Source organism: Ranitomeya variabilis, chromosome 2 (assembly GCF_051348905.1).
Source record: "Ranitomeya variabilis isolate aRanVar5 chromosome 2, aRanVar5.hap1, whole genome shotgun sequence".
In the NCBI taxonomy this organism is placed as follows: domain Eukaryota; kingdom Metazoa; phylum Chordata; class Amphibia; order Anura; family Dendrobatidae; genus Ranitomeya; species Ranitomeya variabilis.
The window spans coordinates 1,014,196,873-1,014,210,457 of NC_135233.1; the positions used below are offsets into that span (position 1 = coordinate 1,014,196,873).

At 44.7% G+C, this 13,585-nt stretch overlaps 1 protein-coding gene across 2 annotated transcripts in view; it reads right to left on the reverse strand.

The window, feature by feature from the left end:
* LOC143810133 (uncharacterized) overlaps positions 1 to 12,996 on the reverse strand; it is a 93,600-nt gene extending 80,604 nt beyond the window's left edge. The window contains exon 1 of one of the 2 annotated variants that reach the window (XM_077293023.1): positions 12,719 to 12,996. In XM_077293023.1, the coding sequence (XP_077149138.1) occupies positions 12,719 to 12,883 (165 nt within the window). In that variant the 5' untranslated portion in view covers positions 12,884 to 12,996. Of the gene's footprint in view, positions 1 to 12,709 lie in introns of both variants that reach the window. The other variant, XM_077293022.1, reaches the window with a different exon arrangement.
* Positions 12,997 to 13,585: the final 589 nt, after the last annotated feature.

Sequence of the window (13,585 nt, forward strand, 5' to 3'; positions counted from 1 at the left end):
GAAAGACACAGTAACAAAAAGCTAATATAAATACAAATACAATTAGTCAAACACCTTTGGTATATGATATAGCATCTCCACCTAGTGGCTATAGCTGCAAACCAAGAATATATGTTGGCTTGTCACAGTAAGTTTTAATCATGACTAGTATAGAACCATTAATGTCAGGTATAACAGTTCCTCCTGGTGGCTATAGAGTTAAATAACAGCACACAAGGAAAAGCAGTTGCTCATGGTCAGCCTGAAGCAGTCACTTTAAATCATAAAGTGCTTAGTATGAATTATGTGTCTAACAACCAATGCACAAAAGCATTGTAAAACTGTGTAAATCAGAATAGAAATGTATAGTAACTAGTATAAAATTCAAAAAGTGCATAAATAGAATATTCCATGGATGAAATGCAAATGGTAGCACACCACTAGGCATGTAAAACCAGATACAGGCTAAGTGGAATACCTACACAATCATACCGAGTGTACAATGACTGAAAAATAATTACGACAGATTACTCTTAAGTAGAGTTGAGCGACTTTTACTTTTTTAGGATCGAGTCGGGTTTCGCGAAACCCGACTTTCTCAAAAGTCGGGTCGGGTGAAACCGGCCGATTATTGCGAAAAGTCGGGGACCGAACGAAACACGAAACCCAATGCAAGTCAATGGGGAATCCAAGTCGGCAGTGAGTGGAGGACAGGAAAACACCTACAGTGCCCATTTTAATACCAAAAACATCAATTCTTGTTACTTAAGCTTGTCAATCTTAATTTACATTATAATAATAGTTAGGCTTTGAAAATTGGGGGTCATTTGGCTAAAGTTTGGGGGGGTTAGGGCTGGCTCAAGTTTTTTGTGGGCCCAGGAAACGCGGACTACGTCACAGCGGTGGAGCAGGGAGAGGTAAGTATTTCAACTTTGCAAGTGTTGTGATCCTGAGCAAGCAGGTGGGGGCACTAGTTCGCATTGGCACTGGCACAGGGCCCCTCAAAGTACGGCGGTGTGTTTGACGGCGGGGGAGCCTCCCACCGGCAGAGACACTTTTGCGTACTATGAGGGGCCCTGTGCCAGTGACGTCGCCAACGAGTATGCCCCCACCTGATGAAGGAACCTGCACTTTCATTTGCACCTTCCTGTTTGTCCCCGTGTAAGGTGGTATACTATATGGGAAGGGGAACTAGACTTTCAGCAGGGTCAGATACTGGCTCTGTAGAGTGCAAGGGGAATGTAGTGGTCTGGGTCAATGTACCAGCAGACTCATCTAGCAGTGGCTGGGCAATGGGCAGGATGAGGAGGAAACACAGATATAGGCCCAAAGAATAAAGTAGGCTAAATGCAGTTCAAAATTGGTAACAGGACTAAACAGGTGGCATTGCTTTGTTCAGCGGAGGAAAACTGTACTGAGTGGCAGACACAGTTAGTAGGCCCAAGTAATAAAGTGGGCCAAATGCAGTTCAAAATTGGTAAAAGGAGTAAACAGGCGGCACTGCTTTGTTCAGTGGAGGAGAACAGCAAGCAGCGGCAGACACCGTTAGTAGGCTCGACCATACAAGTAGGCCAAATGCAGTTTCATATGTGACATAGGCTGAAAATTGAAGCTCAGCTTTGTTCAGTGGAGGAGAACAACAACCAGCGGCAGACACCGTTAGTAGGCCCAACCAAACAAGTAGGCCAAATGCAGTTTAATATGTGATATAGGCTGAAAATTGAAACTCAGCTTTGTTCAGTGGAGGAGAACAACAAGCAGTGGCAGACACCGTTAGTAGGCCCAACCAAACAAGTAGGCCAAATGCAGTTTAATATGTGATATAGGCTGAAAATTGAAGCTCAGCTTTGTTCAGTGGAGGAGAAAAGCAAAAAGCGGCAGACACCGTTAGTAGGTCCAACCAAACAAGTAGGCCAAATGCACTTTAATATTTGATATAGGCTGAAAATTGAAGCTCAGCTTTGTTCAGGGGAGGAGAACAACAAGCAGTGGCAGACACCGTTAGTAGGCCCAACCAAACAAGTAGGCCAAATGCAGTTTAATATTTGATATAGGCTGAAAATTGAAGCTAAGCTTTGTTCAGTGGAGGGGAAAAGCAAGGAGCGGCAGACACCTGTAATAGTTATAGGGGATAACTCAGAAGACTCTTTGCGTGGAACAAGACAACTACAGGACACAGTTTTATAAGTGGTAAAGTCTATTATCACACGGTGATTCAAACAGGTGCAGAGAGAAACTCAAGTCCACAACACTTGGTGCAAATATCAAATGCAGCTCAGTATAGGAAACTTCAGAGGAAAATGCAATCACGCAGAAAGTCTATGAAGCACAATTATTCTTGAGGATACTTGACACGAATAAGTCCTTGCTTAGTCCAAAACACAGATAGATATGCTTATAAGGCAGTTCAAATAATATCTTAGCTCATCCTGGGATGTCTGGTTAATAGTCTCAGGTTCTTGCAGAGCAGAAACAGCTTACATGTCCAGCAAATGCAGATGGAAGCAAACACGAGCAGCAGATGAAGGAAGATTACTGGAACTGGTGTATGCAGCAGGAACTCAGAGCAGAGTAGCAGGATAACCCCACAGGTTCACAGGAGCAGGTATATAGCCAGGAAGTCACCAGAGGTCAGGAGCTGGATGCAAGGCAGAATACTCTAGCACAGACTGAAGGCTGGGGTGGAGTTTTATAGCAGGAAGACACAGTGCACATGAGACCAAAGACGCCATCTTGAAAAAGGGCAGTAATGCACAAAAAGGTAATAAAAAATGTTCAGAGTCCTGACATTACTCCCTCCTTAGAAGTGGCCTCAGGACGAACCTGGACCTGGTTTCTCAGGGAATCTCTGATGAAAACGAGAAATCTTTTTTTGGGCCTTGATATTTTCCACAGGTTCCCAAGAGTCTTCCTCAGGGAGATATCCCTGCCATCTTATCAGATATTGGAGCCGATTCCTGCAAATCCTGGAATCAACAATTTCCTCCACCACAAATAGTTCTTGCCCATCAATCACCACAGGCTGTGGAGGAGGCACAACACGTCCCTGGAAGGTATTAGAAGATACAGGTTTTAGTAAAGATACATGAAAAACTGGGTGTACCTTCATAGCCCTAGGCAGCTTCAGACGGCAGGCCACAGAGCTCACAATACCGTTGATCATGAAAGGGCCAATGAATTTCTGTCCAAGTTTTTGTGAAGGAACGTTTAACTTCAGATTCTTAGTTGCTAACCACACGGAATCTGCTACCTTGAACATGGGTGCAGGTTTACGGAATCTATCAGCCGATCTCTTATAACGTTCTTGAGCTGTGGTCAGGGATTACTTCAGAAACTCCAGATTTTGCCTCATCGCAGTTAGCCTTTCCTCCACTGCCGGAACCGGAGAATTAATTGGAGACCTAGGTAAGATACATGGATGATAACCCAGATTGGCAAAGAAAGGTGTAAATTTAGTGGAGGCGCTCTGAGAATTGTTATATGAAAATTCGGCTAATGGCAGCAACTTACCGTAGGTGCCACATGAGGAGTCTTGTAACTAGCACATACCTCGAAAGAAAGAACATAGTCCTTGTTATCCTTCAGGCAAGCTGGCCACCAGAAGAATCAGCTCAGGAACTCTTGTGTCTTCTGTACCCCCCTGTGACCAGCCAACTTGGAGTCATGTACCAAATTGAGGATCTGCAGACGGACGACCTCCGGGACGTAGATACGTCGATCTCTGAACCACATGCCACCCTTAAAGACAAGATTAATATCCACAGGTGGGTTGGCCAGAAATACATCACCATCATAGGCCTCCCTGCACTCCTTCCACAAGTCCTGATCATAGATAACTCCTTTGAAATTGGCAACAAGATAGAATGGTCCTGGATGGATTCGGGATAAAGCATCAGCCTTCCCATTACGAGAACCTGGACTGTACGAGATAACAAAGTTACATTGATTTAAAAATAAGTTCCAACGAGCCTGACGAGGAGAAAGACATCTAGCGGATCTAAGGAACTCTAAATTGCGATGGTCAGTTAGCACTATGATCTGGTGTGCAGCTCCTTGCAGATGATGCCTCCATTCTTTGAAATCCGCAATAATAGCCAGCAATTTCTTGTCTCCCACGTCGTAATTCTTCTCTGCTGAGGTTAGTCTATGGGAAAAGAAAGCACAAGGACATAGCAGACCCTTCTCTCCAGTTCTTTAGGAGAGAATAGCCCCCAAAGCAATATCAGGAGCGTCCACCTCCACAATGAAGGGCAGTGTTGGATCTGGGTGTATCAACAGCGGTGCTGATGTGAAACAGGTCTTAAGCCGATCAAAAGCTTCTTGAGTCTGTGATGATCACTTAAAGGGCTTTTCCTTCTTTGTCAAGGAAGCAATGGGACGGACAATATGAGAAAAATTTCGAATGAAGCATCTGTAGAAATTTGCAAAACCAATAAAACGTTGGACCTCCTTAACGTTCTTGGGTACCGGCCAGTCAAGGATACCCTGAATCTTATCAGAATCCATGTTCAGCCCCTGGGGAGAGATGATATAACCTAAGAACTGTATCTCAGAACAATGGAACTCGCATTTCTCCGGCTTAATATACAGATGGTTCTCTTTCAGACGTCTTAAAACAGTTTTGACATGTTATGCATGTTCCTGTAGAGAGTCAGAAAAGAATAGTATATCGTCCAAATAGATCACTACAAACTGGTCCAACAAATCTCTAAAAATGTCAGTAGCAAGGTGTTGAAACGTTGCAGGGGCGTTACAAAGCCAGATGGGCATCACAAGAGATTCAAAGTGTCCATACCGGCATCTGAATCCTGTCTTCCACTCATCCCCTAGACGCATACGCACCAAATTATAAGCCTCACAAAGATCCAGTTTAGAGAACACCTTAGCATGGCGGACTTTTTCCAGTAATTCAGGAATCAGAGGCAAAGGGTAACGGTTTCATATGGTTACCTTATTTAGTTCCCGATAGTCAACACAGGGTCTCAGGGTCCCATCCTTCTTCTTTACAAAAAAGATAGGTGCCCCTGCTGGTGAGGAAGAAGGATGTATGAAGCCTTTGGCCAGATTTTCATCAATATACTCCTTTAAGGCTTGAAGCTCAGGTACCGCCAAAGGGTATACGTTACCAAAAGGAATAGCTGCCCCAGGAAGCAACTCAATGGGACAGTCATAATGCCTGTGTGGAGGAAGCTGATCTGCATTCTTCTTGTCACAGATGTCAGAGAACTCTTTATATGCTGGAGGTAAAGAAAATACCTGTACATGTGGTTCCTTACCCGTGGACTCAGGGACAGCTTCTGTTAACGCTGAGTTGCTCCTTGTTGGAAAGATAATCTCCTTGGTCTCCCAGTTGATAATTGGGTTCTGAGAACGCAATCAAGGAATGCCTGAAATCACAGGAAAATGAGGAGAAGAAATTAGCAAGAAAGGAAGTTGCTCCTGATGATTAGGCTCCAACAAAATTTCAAGGGGTATGGTCTCCTGATCCACAGGCCCAGAGATTAAAGGTGACCCATCCACTGATTACATGGTAATTGGAGAGGCTCTTTGCTGAATTTCAATACCATGTTGCTTGGCAAATGCGATATCCATAAAATTGCCACCTGCACCAGAGTCAATCATATCTGCACTGGAAATCCACTGTCCTGAACACAGGATCTTAATAGGGAGAGAACAGTGAGAGTTCTTTTCCTTAAGCTCCTTGGGGGGTGAAGTCATAGAAAGTGAATGGAATACAGCGTTTAAAGGCAGGCTACATTCAGAGATGTCAGATTCATCATCACAGTTGTCATACTCCCCTACTGCTTTTAGCACCTTGTTAGGCCGTCTAGGACACTTAGGACAATTGATCAAGAAGTGGTCAGACTGGCCGCAGTAGAAACATAAACTTTCACGAAGGTGATGCTCCCGGCGCTCATTGATCTTGCGCCTCTGAACGGAATCAATTTGCATGGGCACCCCCTCCACCTCCCGAGATGTTTTACCTGCAGGCTCTTTGGAAGGAAGGGAAAAGTTAGAAATACGGTTACATGCAGCAAACTTCTGCCTACGCTCAGTACGGCGAATGTCATTTCGCACACAATGCTGTATAAATGTCTCTAGCTCTTGTGGTGACTCAGAGCGAGCTAGTTCATCTTTTACAATACTAGACAGACCCCTTTTAAAAATAGGCAATTGTGCATAACTGTCTCAATTGGTATCTACCACTAGTCTCCTGAATTCAGTAGCATACTCAATAACAGAACGTTTTGCCTGGCGTAAAGACAATAAAGCAGATTCAGCGGTTGCACGGCGATTAGGAAAATCAAACATTAATGCCATAGCGGCCAAGAAATCCTCCAAGTTATTTAACCGTGGTCACGAGACTCAATCATTGGATTCGCCCAGGCGAGCGCTCGTGCGGTCAGCAGCATTATTACACACAATACTTTGGATCTATCATTAGGAAAACAGTCAGCATGCACATGAAAATATAGCATACATTGATTCACAAAGCCACAAAATTTGTCGCGATCACCATTAAATCTGAATAGGGTCAACTTAAGCGGGCAAGCTAGTGGCGGTTGCCCAGAGGGAAAAGTCGCTTATGCAGCTATTTGCATGCTTATGCCCTGAAAAGCCCGTCCATACTGGGACTCTATGCCAGCAAGTTTGTTTTCCTGGGCTGCCATGTGGGTGCTTAAGTCCTGCAAAGTCTGTCCAAACACTTATTGATTGAGTTCAAAGCTTCCAAATTTCTTTTGCAGACCTTCCACATCTTTCTGCAGTGATCTAATTATGGAAAACACCTGCTCTAGTCTGCTTTCAGCAGTCATTGTTCCAGCAGTCTCCTTTTTTTTAAGGCTAGAGTATCCTGCAATAATTATAGGGGATAACTCAGGAGACTCTTTGCGTGGAACAAGACAACGACAGGACACAGTGGTAAAGTCTATATTATCACACGGTGATTCAAACAGGTGCAGAGAGAAACTCAAGTCCACAACACTTGGTGTAAATATCAAATGCAGCTCAGCAGTCTATAGGAAACTTCAGAGGAAAATGCAATCACGCAGAAAGTCTATGAAGCACAATTATTCTTGAGGATACTTAACACGAATAAGTCCTTGCTTAGTCCAAAACACAGATAGATATGCTTATAAGGCAGTTCAAATAATATCTTAGCTCAACCAGGGAGGTCTGGGTAATAGTCTCAGGTTCTTGCAGAGCAGAAATAGCTTACATGTCCAGCAAATGCAGATGGAAGCAAACACGAGCAGCAGATGAAGGAAGATTACTGGAACTGGTGTATGCAGCAGGAACTCAGAGCAGAGTAGCAGGATCACCACACAGGTACACAGGAGCAGGTGTATAGCCAGGCAGTAATCAGAGGTCAGGAGCTGGATGCAAGGCAGAATAGTCTAGCACAGACTGAAGGCTGGGGTGGAGTTTTATAGCAGGAAGACACAGTGCACATGAGACCAAATATGCCATCTTGGAAAAGGGTAGTAATGCACAAAAAGGTAATAAAAAATGTTCAGAGTTCTGACAACATCGTTAGTAGGCCCAACCAAACAAGTAGGCCAAATGCAGTTTAATATGTGATATAGGCTGAAAATTGAAGCTCAGCTTTGTTCAGTGGAGGAGAACAACAAGCAGCGGCAGACACCGTTAGTAGGCCCAATCAAACAAGTAGGCCAAATGCAGTTTCATATTTGATATAGGCTGAAAATTGAAGCTCAGCTTTGTTCAGTGGAGGAGAACAACAAGCAGCGACAGACACCGTTAGTAGGCCCAACCAAAAAGTAGGCCAAATGCAGTTTAATATGTGATATAGGCTGAAAATTGAAGCTCAGCTTTGTTCAGTGGAGGACAGCTGTATTGAGTGGCGCAGACAGACACAGGTAGTAGGCCTAAAATAAAAAAGTAGGCTCAATGCAGTTTAAAATTGGTTACAGGGGTGCACAGGTGGCATAGCGTTGTTCAGCGGAGGATGATTATAAGGAGTGGCGCAGACAGACTTAGTAGGCCTAAAATAAAAAAGTAGGCTAAATGCAGTTCAAAACTGGTAACAGGAGTAAACTGGCGGCATAGGTTTGTTCAGTGGAGGACGATTGTAAGGAGTGGTGCAGACAGACTTAGTAGGCCTAAAATAAAAAAGTAGGCTCAATGCAGTTTAAAATTGGTTACAGGGGTACACAGGTGGCATAGCGTTGTTCAGCGGAGGACGATTGTAAGGAGTGTCGCAGACAGACATAGTAGGCCTAAAATAAAAAAGTAGGCTCAATGCAGTTTAAAATAGGTTATAGGGGTACACAGGCGGCATTGGTTTGTTCAGTGAAAGATGATTGTAAGGAGTGGCGCAGACAGACTTAGTAGGCCTAAAATAAAAAAGTAGGCTCAATGCAGTTTAAAATTGGTTACAGGGGTACACAGGCGGCATAGCGTTGTTCAGCGGAGGACGATTGTAAGCAGTGGCACAGACAGACTTAGTAGGCCTAAAATAAAAAAGTAGGCTCAATGCAGTTTAAAGTTGGTTACAGGGGTACACAGGCGGCATAGCGTTGTTCAGCAGAGGACGATTGTAAGGAGTGGATTACACAGTTAGTAGGCCAAAATAATAAAGTGAGGTAAATGTCTGCCAAAAAAAATTTCATAAATAAACAGGTGGCATAGCTATGTACAGCTGTAGGCTCCTCTGCTGAGTAGCAGACAGTGGTAGTTGGCGCAAAGTATTAACTGGTCTAAATGGAGGCAAGGGCCCCTGTATATTTTTACTATCATCTATCATTTCAACAAATTTTTATTGGCAGTGCCACTGAAGGATTTAACAGCACAGACTACACAGTGGTGGAACCGGGAGAGGTAAGTTTTGCAAGTGGTAGAGCGCTGTTCGAGCTGGGGTGGGACACTCTCTCGTGGGCGGCGGTACTGGCACAGGGCCCCTCATATTATGACGGTGTGTCTGACGTTGATTGTGCACCACCAAGCTCACTTGAGCTCACTTGAAAAGCTCCTTTTTGTGTTGCCTGGTTGCTCACATTGGACACAATACACTTCGTATACATTTGATAAAGCAATGCTGTTAGTTTGGCTCAGTAGTTCATTACAAATATTTATTTGTCCACTTTATTAGTTTCTCTCCTTGAGAGCCATAACTTTGGCTGCCTCAAATGTACAAATGATGAATATACAAATGGCGATTTGGAATCCAGATTAAAATACTGTATACCGAATGCATTCAGACAATCACATTGCTGCATTTCTTGAAAAACATTTACAGATGTGGCAGACAATGTTCATAGTGACACAATCTTGATAAATGTTTGTTTATTCACTTCACAAACATTTCTAAGCCTCTATATGTTTGCTGTTTGTCATTGTAAAACATTTACAAAGGTTTACTGAAACTCTGCCTGTGGTGGTTTGATCTAAATCATTGTGGCTTTTATTTTCTAGGGGTTCATGGCCCCTTGTCTTATGACTCCACGATATCTCAGTTTCATACAAAACTTGAAAGCTGGCCACTTGAAGGGCTGGGTGAAACTAGAGTTACTACATAGTACTACATTACTACATACATAATTCACTATATAAGACCAGAGAAACATGACTAAGATAGATGCCAAAACTGGGGTACCTGTGCAGCGCCCCAGGGTCCTGGTCGTTGCAGTACTGATGCTCCGCCGCTAAGGGGAGTGATGGTACCTCTGATGGCACTTAAGTAGTTCACCTGACCAGGTATCACAGACACCTATACACTTCATAGTCTGACCTCCAGGGGGAGCAAAGGGCACTATGTATTAGGCCACTCCTCACAATCTGGTAAAACTGGGGTTTGGATAGAGAGTTAGACAGAAGCTGACTGGGTTGGAACCAGGCAACATCCTGTGGCAGAGGGTGCTGCAGGGGAAGATTCAGGGGGGTCCCTGTCAGGGGTGGGATCCTGACAGAGGCCTAGCGAACAAGAGCGAACGTTAAGGAACCGCGCCTGCACTACATCGTGGCGGTATCTCAAGAAAGGACAAGAAGCGAGGTTTATTGTGAAGAGTGAGAAACGAGATCATAGCAAAAAGGAGATAACACCAGTAGGAGTCATGCTGTAAGATCGAGGCAACATCCTACTGAGGCGCGTAGCCGGTGGCCGGAACGCCGAGGAAGTATTGGGGCTCCAAGCATTACTTCAAACCAATGGCAGGACAGTTAATTATAGGTTGGCTGTCTCACCTAAATCACCTAAGCCGACATAGGGGGCAACTGTGGGAGAGGGGCGTCACTAGGGTCCCGGAAGAACTCCAGGCCTACCCGTCATATGGGTGCGTCCTAGCCATATCATCTGGGGGACGGAGAAGAACATCAGAACAGACATAGGTTGTGGGAAAGAACATCAGAAACAGACACAACAGTTGTGAGGACTATCCCGTGGTGCTCAGCAGGGAAGTACTACAACACACAGGCGCTAGAAGGAAGGCACAGATTTCCACCTGCAAAGGGAACTCTGGAGGTGCCATCGGACCGGCCGGTCTCAGACAGCCCTGTTAACCGTACTCCGGATTGAGGATCTTGAAGCCTTCAGTAAAGAGGTAAAGAGACTGCAACCCTGTGTCCTCGTTATTCACCGCGAACTGCACCACGCACCACTACCTACACCTTTCATTGGACGCCCCTTAGCATGGTCACGGACCGGGTCTAGCCACCGTGACAACCCCAGAACTGATACAGAGAGGCCCGGTACTGAGTACCCCGCGGCCCTGCGTCTGGGGGCGCTCCTCCTGTATATGTACAGTGTGCTGATACCTGCATAAATGGGGATGCCCATGCAGTGCAGGTAGTCTCCCATGTGTTCTCTGTCTTGGTGTTGCTTTTCTGATATTTGAGACGGATGATGTAAGCATACTGTATGTAGTTAATCTTCATATATATGTAATCACTACATGTATTTAATCCTTATATGTACTTATTAACCTTTGTATGTTAACATAAACAAAAGTGTTCTCACTCACACTATTCAATCATACTATTCCTTGAATTTTGTAGTTTGCAATAAAATTGCATTGTATTGCAAGTATTACCCTTATTTAAAGCCGTATCTGAACCTTAGTGTTAAAAACATGGCAAATAAAATTGCCAAATTCTCCTGTAAATAATTCTGCAAAGAGGGGGAACCATCATACCATTAAAAAATACAAGTGGATTTTCATGGGCCCATCCAGTATGTGGGTTCCAAGATGTAATGGGGTGCATATGACTGACTATGCAGCAGGGCTGGCCTTGCTGTCAATGTGTAAAAGAAAGGAATAAGGGAGGACAAAATGAATATTATGAACTGGATTTTCATGGGCCCATCCAGTATGTGTGTTCCAAGGCGTAATGGGTGCATATTACTGACTATGCAGCAGGGCTGACCTTGCTGCCAATGTGTAAAACAAAGGAGGATGGCAGGACAAAATGAATATTGTGAAGTGGATTTTCATGGGCCCATCCAGTATGTGTGTTCCAAGGCCTAATGGGGTGCATATGACTGACTATGCAGCAGGGCTGGCCTTGCTGCCAATGTGCAAAACAGAGGAGTATGGGAGTATAAAATGCATATTGAGAAGTGGATTTTCATGGGCCCATCCAGTATGTGGGTTCTAAGGTGTAATGGGGTGCATATGACTATGCAGCAGGGCTGGTTTTGCTGCCAATGTGTAAAACAAAGGAGTACGCAGTACAAAATGCATATTGTGAAGTAGATTTGCATGGGCCCATCCAGTATGTGGGTTCAAAGGATTATTGGTGTGCATATGAATTGGTAGCAGGGCAGGCCTTGCATTCAATGCAACATTTTTTCAGGAGGCCCTCCTGGACATATTATGAAAGGGGTACTGTGGTACGTCATAATTCTTGGCAGCCCATCCACTCACAGCATAGGCTACAACAGTTTAGGAGACCCACTGTTTAATAATGGCCCTTTAAGAAGCTTAATGCCGCCTGATGCACCGGTAAAATAGGCTCTGTGACTTTAAGAGTCCTTCCTTCCTAAATGAAACAAGATGGGTCTGCTTATGTGTCACACACCACATGGCCAGCTAGGGTTGCTAAATGTTACAATGACATTTCACAGTGAATGCATTTGTAGTGTTTGAAAGGAATGTTAAAGTTGAAAAACGCTTCAAAAACGCAGCGCCTGAACTAAGCCTAAGTGGAGGAGGACATTTTCTGTCTGGGGTTAAATGTTTGACCTTACAGGCAAGTCATTAACCTGCAAAGGATGTACCTTAATATATTTCCCAGCAAAACCTGCATTGGTTTCGTTTTAATGTGTTTTTTGTGGCACCAGGAAAAATGGCATGAATCTCGGAAAAAAATGATTAAAGCTGTGAACTAGGAGTCAGGAATGCTTCCAGGGGCGATCCCTATGATGTTCCTGTGTCATTTGAGCATTGTTTCCATCATTTTCAGACATTTTTAGACCTTAAAAGTACCCCCGAGGGGGATCGCGTTAAAGATACTCGGGTCTCCCATAGATTTACATTGGGCTCGTTGTTCTGGCCGAGTGCCCGAGTATTCCAATCTACTCGACCCGAGCAACGAGCACCCGAGCATTTTAATGCTTGCTCATCACTATTCACAACCTGTTGTGATCCCCCACATTATTAAATTGCCTATTTACTAACCCTAATTGTTTAGAAGTTATTGCTGTATAAAAATACCAGTATATCAACTCCTGGCTTTTTCCGCCTCATGATCTCTGTTCGTTGCATTCAGGCACCTGCATTACCGTAGCTGGCTCTCCTGAGATTCTTTGTGCTGCTGTGGCAGGCTTTTCTGACATCGTCTGTGGTGCTGTGGCTGGCTCTCCTGACATTCTCTCTGATGCTGTTGCAGGCTCTCTTGATATCCTCTGTGCGTCTTTGCCTGGGTCTCTGAAAGGGACTGTGTACATATGATTGATTGATGTAGATGAGAGGGAGCTCGCAAAGAGTCAGTTGACAGAGGAATCCCGGCACTCCCAGCAGAGGAAGACCCAACTTCAGTGTGAGCCTCAAATTCATATGAACATATAAGGCTAGGTTCACATTGCGTTAATGTGTGCATGCTAACGGACAGCGTTGCACGGCGAAAATGTCGCAATTAACGCCGGGCAACGGGTCCGTTAGCGTGCCCATTGACAGCAATGTAAGTTTCTCCTGCAGCGCATCACTAGCGCGTGCCTTTTTCGGCTCGCGCTAGTGATGTGCCGTTCTTCTGTGACGCGCCTCGGACGCTGCTTGCAGCGTCCGCGGCGCGCCCGAGGTCCGTTCCCCGCTCTCGCAGATCAGGGATCTGCGAGAGTGGGGACGTTAACGCGACCCCAAACACGGCCCCTAAATAAACATTGCGTTAGCGCAATCCGCTAGCGCTAGCGCTAAACGGATTGCCCTAACGCAATGTGAACCTAGCCTTACACAGACCAGAGCATCTCTTGGTCTCTCTTACCCAGCCGTATAGTGCAGGTCTCCCGAAAAAATGCTTGACTCCTTCTATGACTTACATTATGATCTGCACTCAAGTTGAGCCCACGAGCAGCCTGACGTGCTTGATTAGAGTACTGAACACGAGAGCTATTTACTGCTCGATCATCACTAATTATGTACTATGTCTGCAG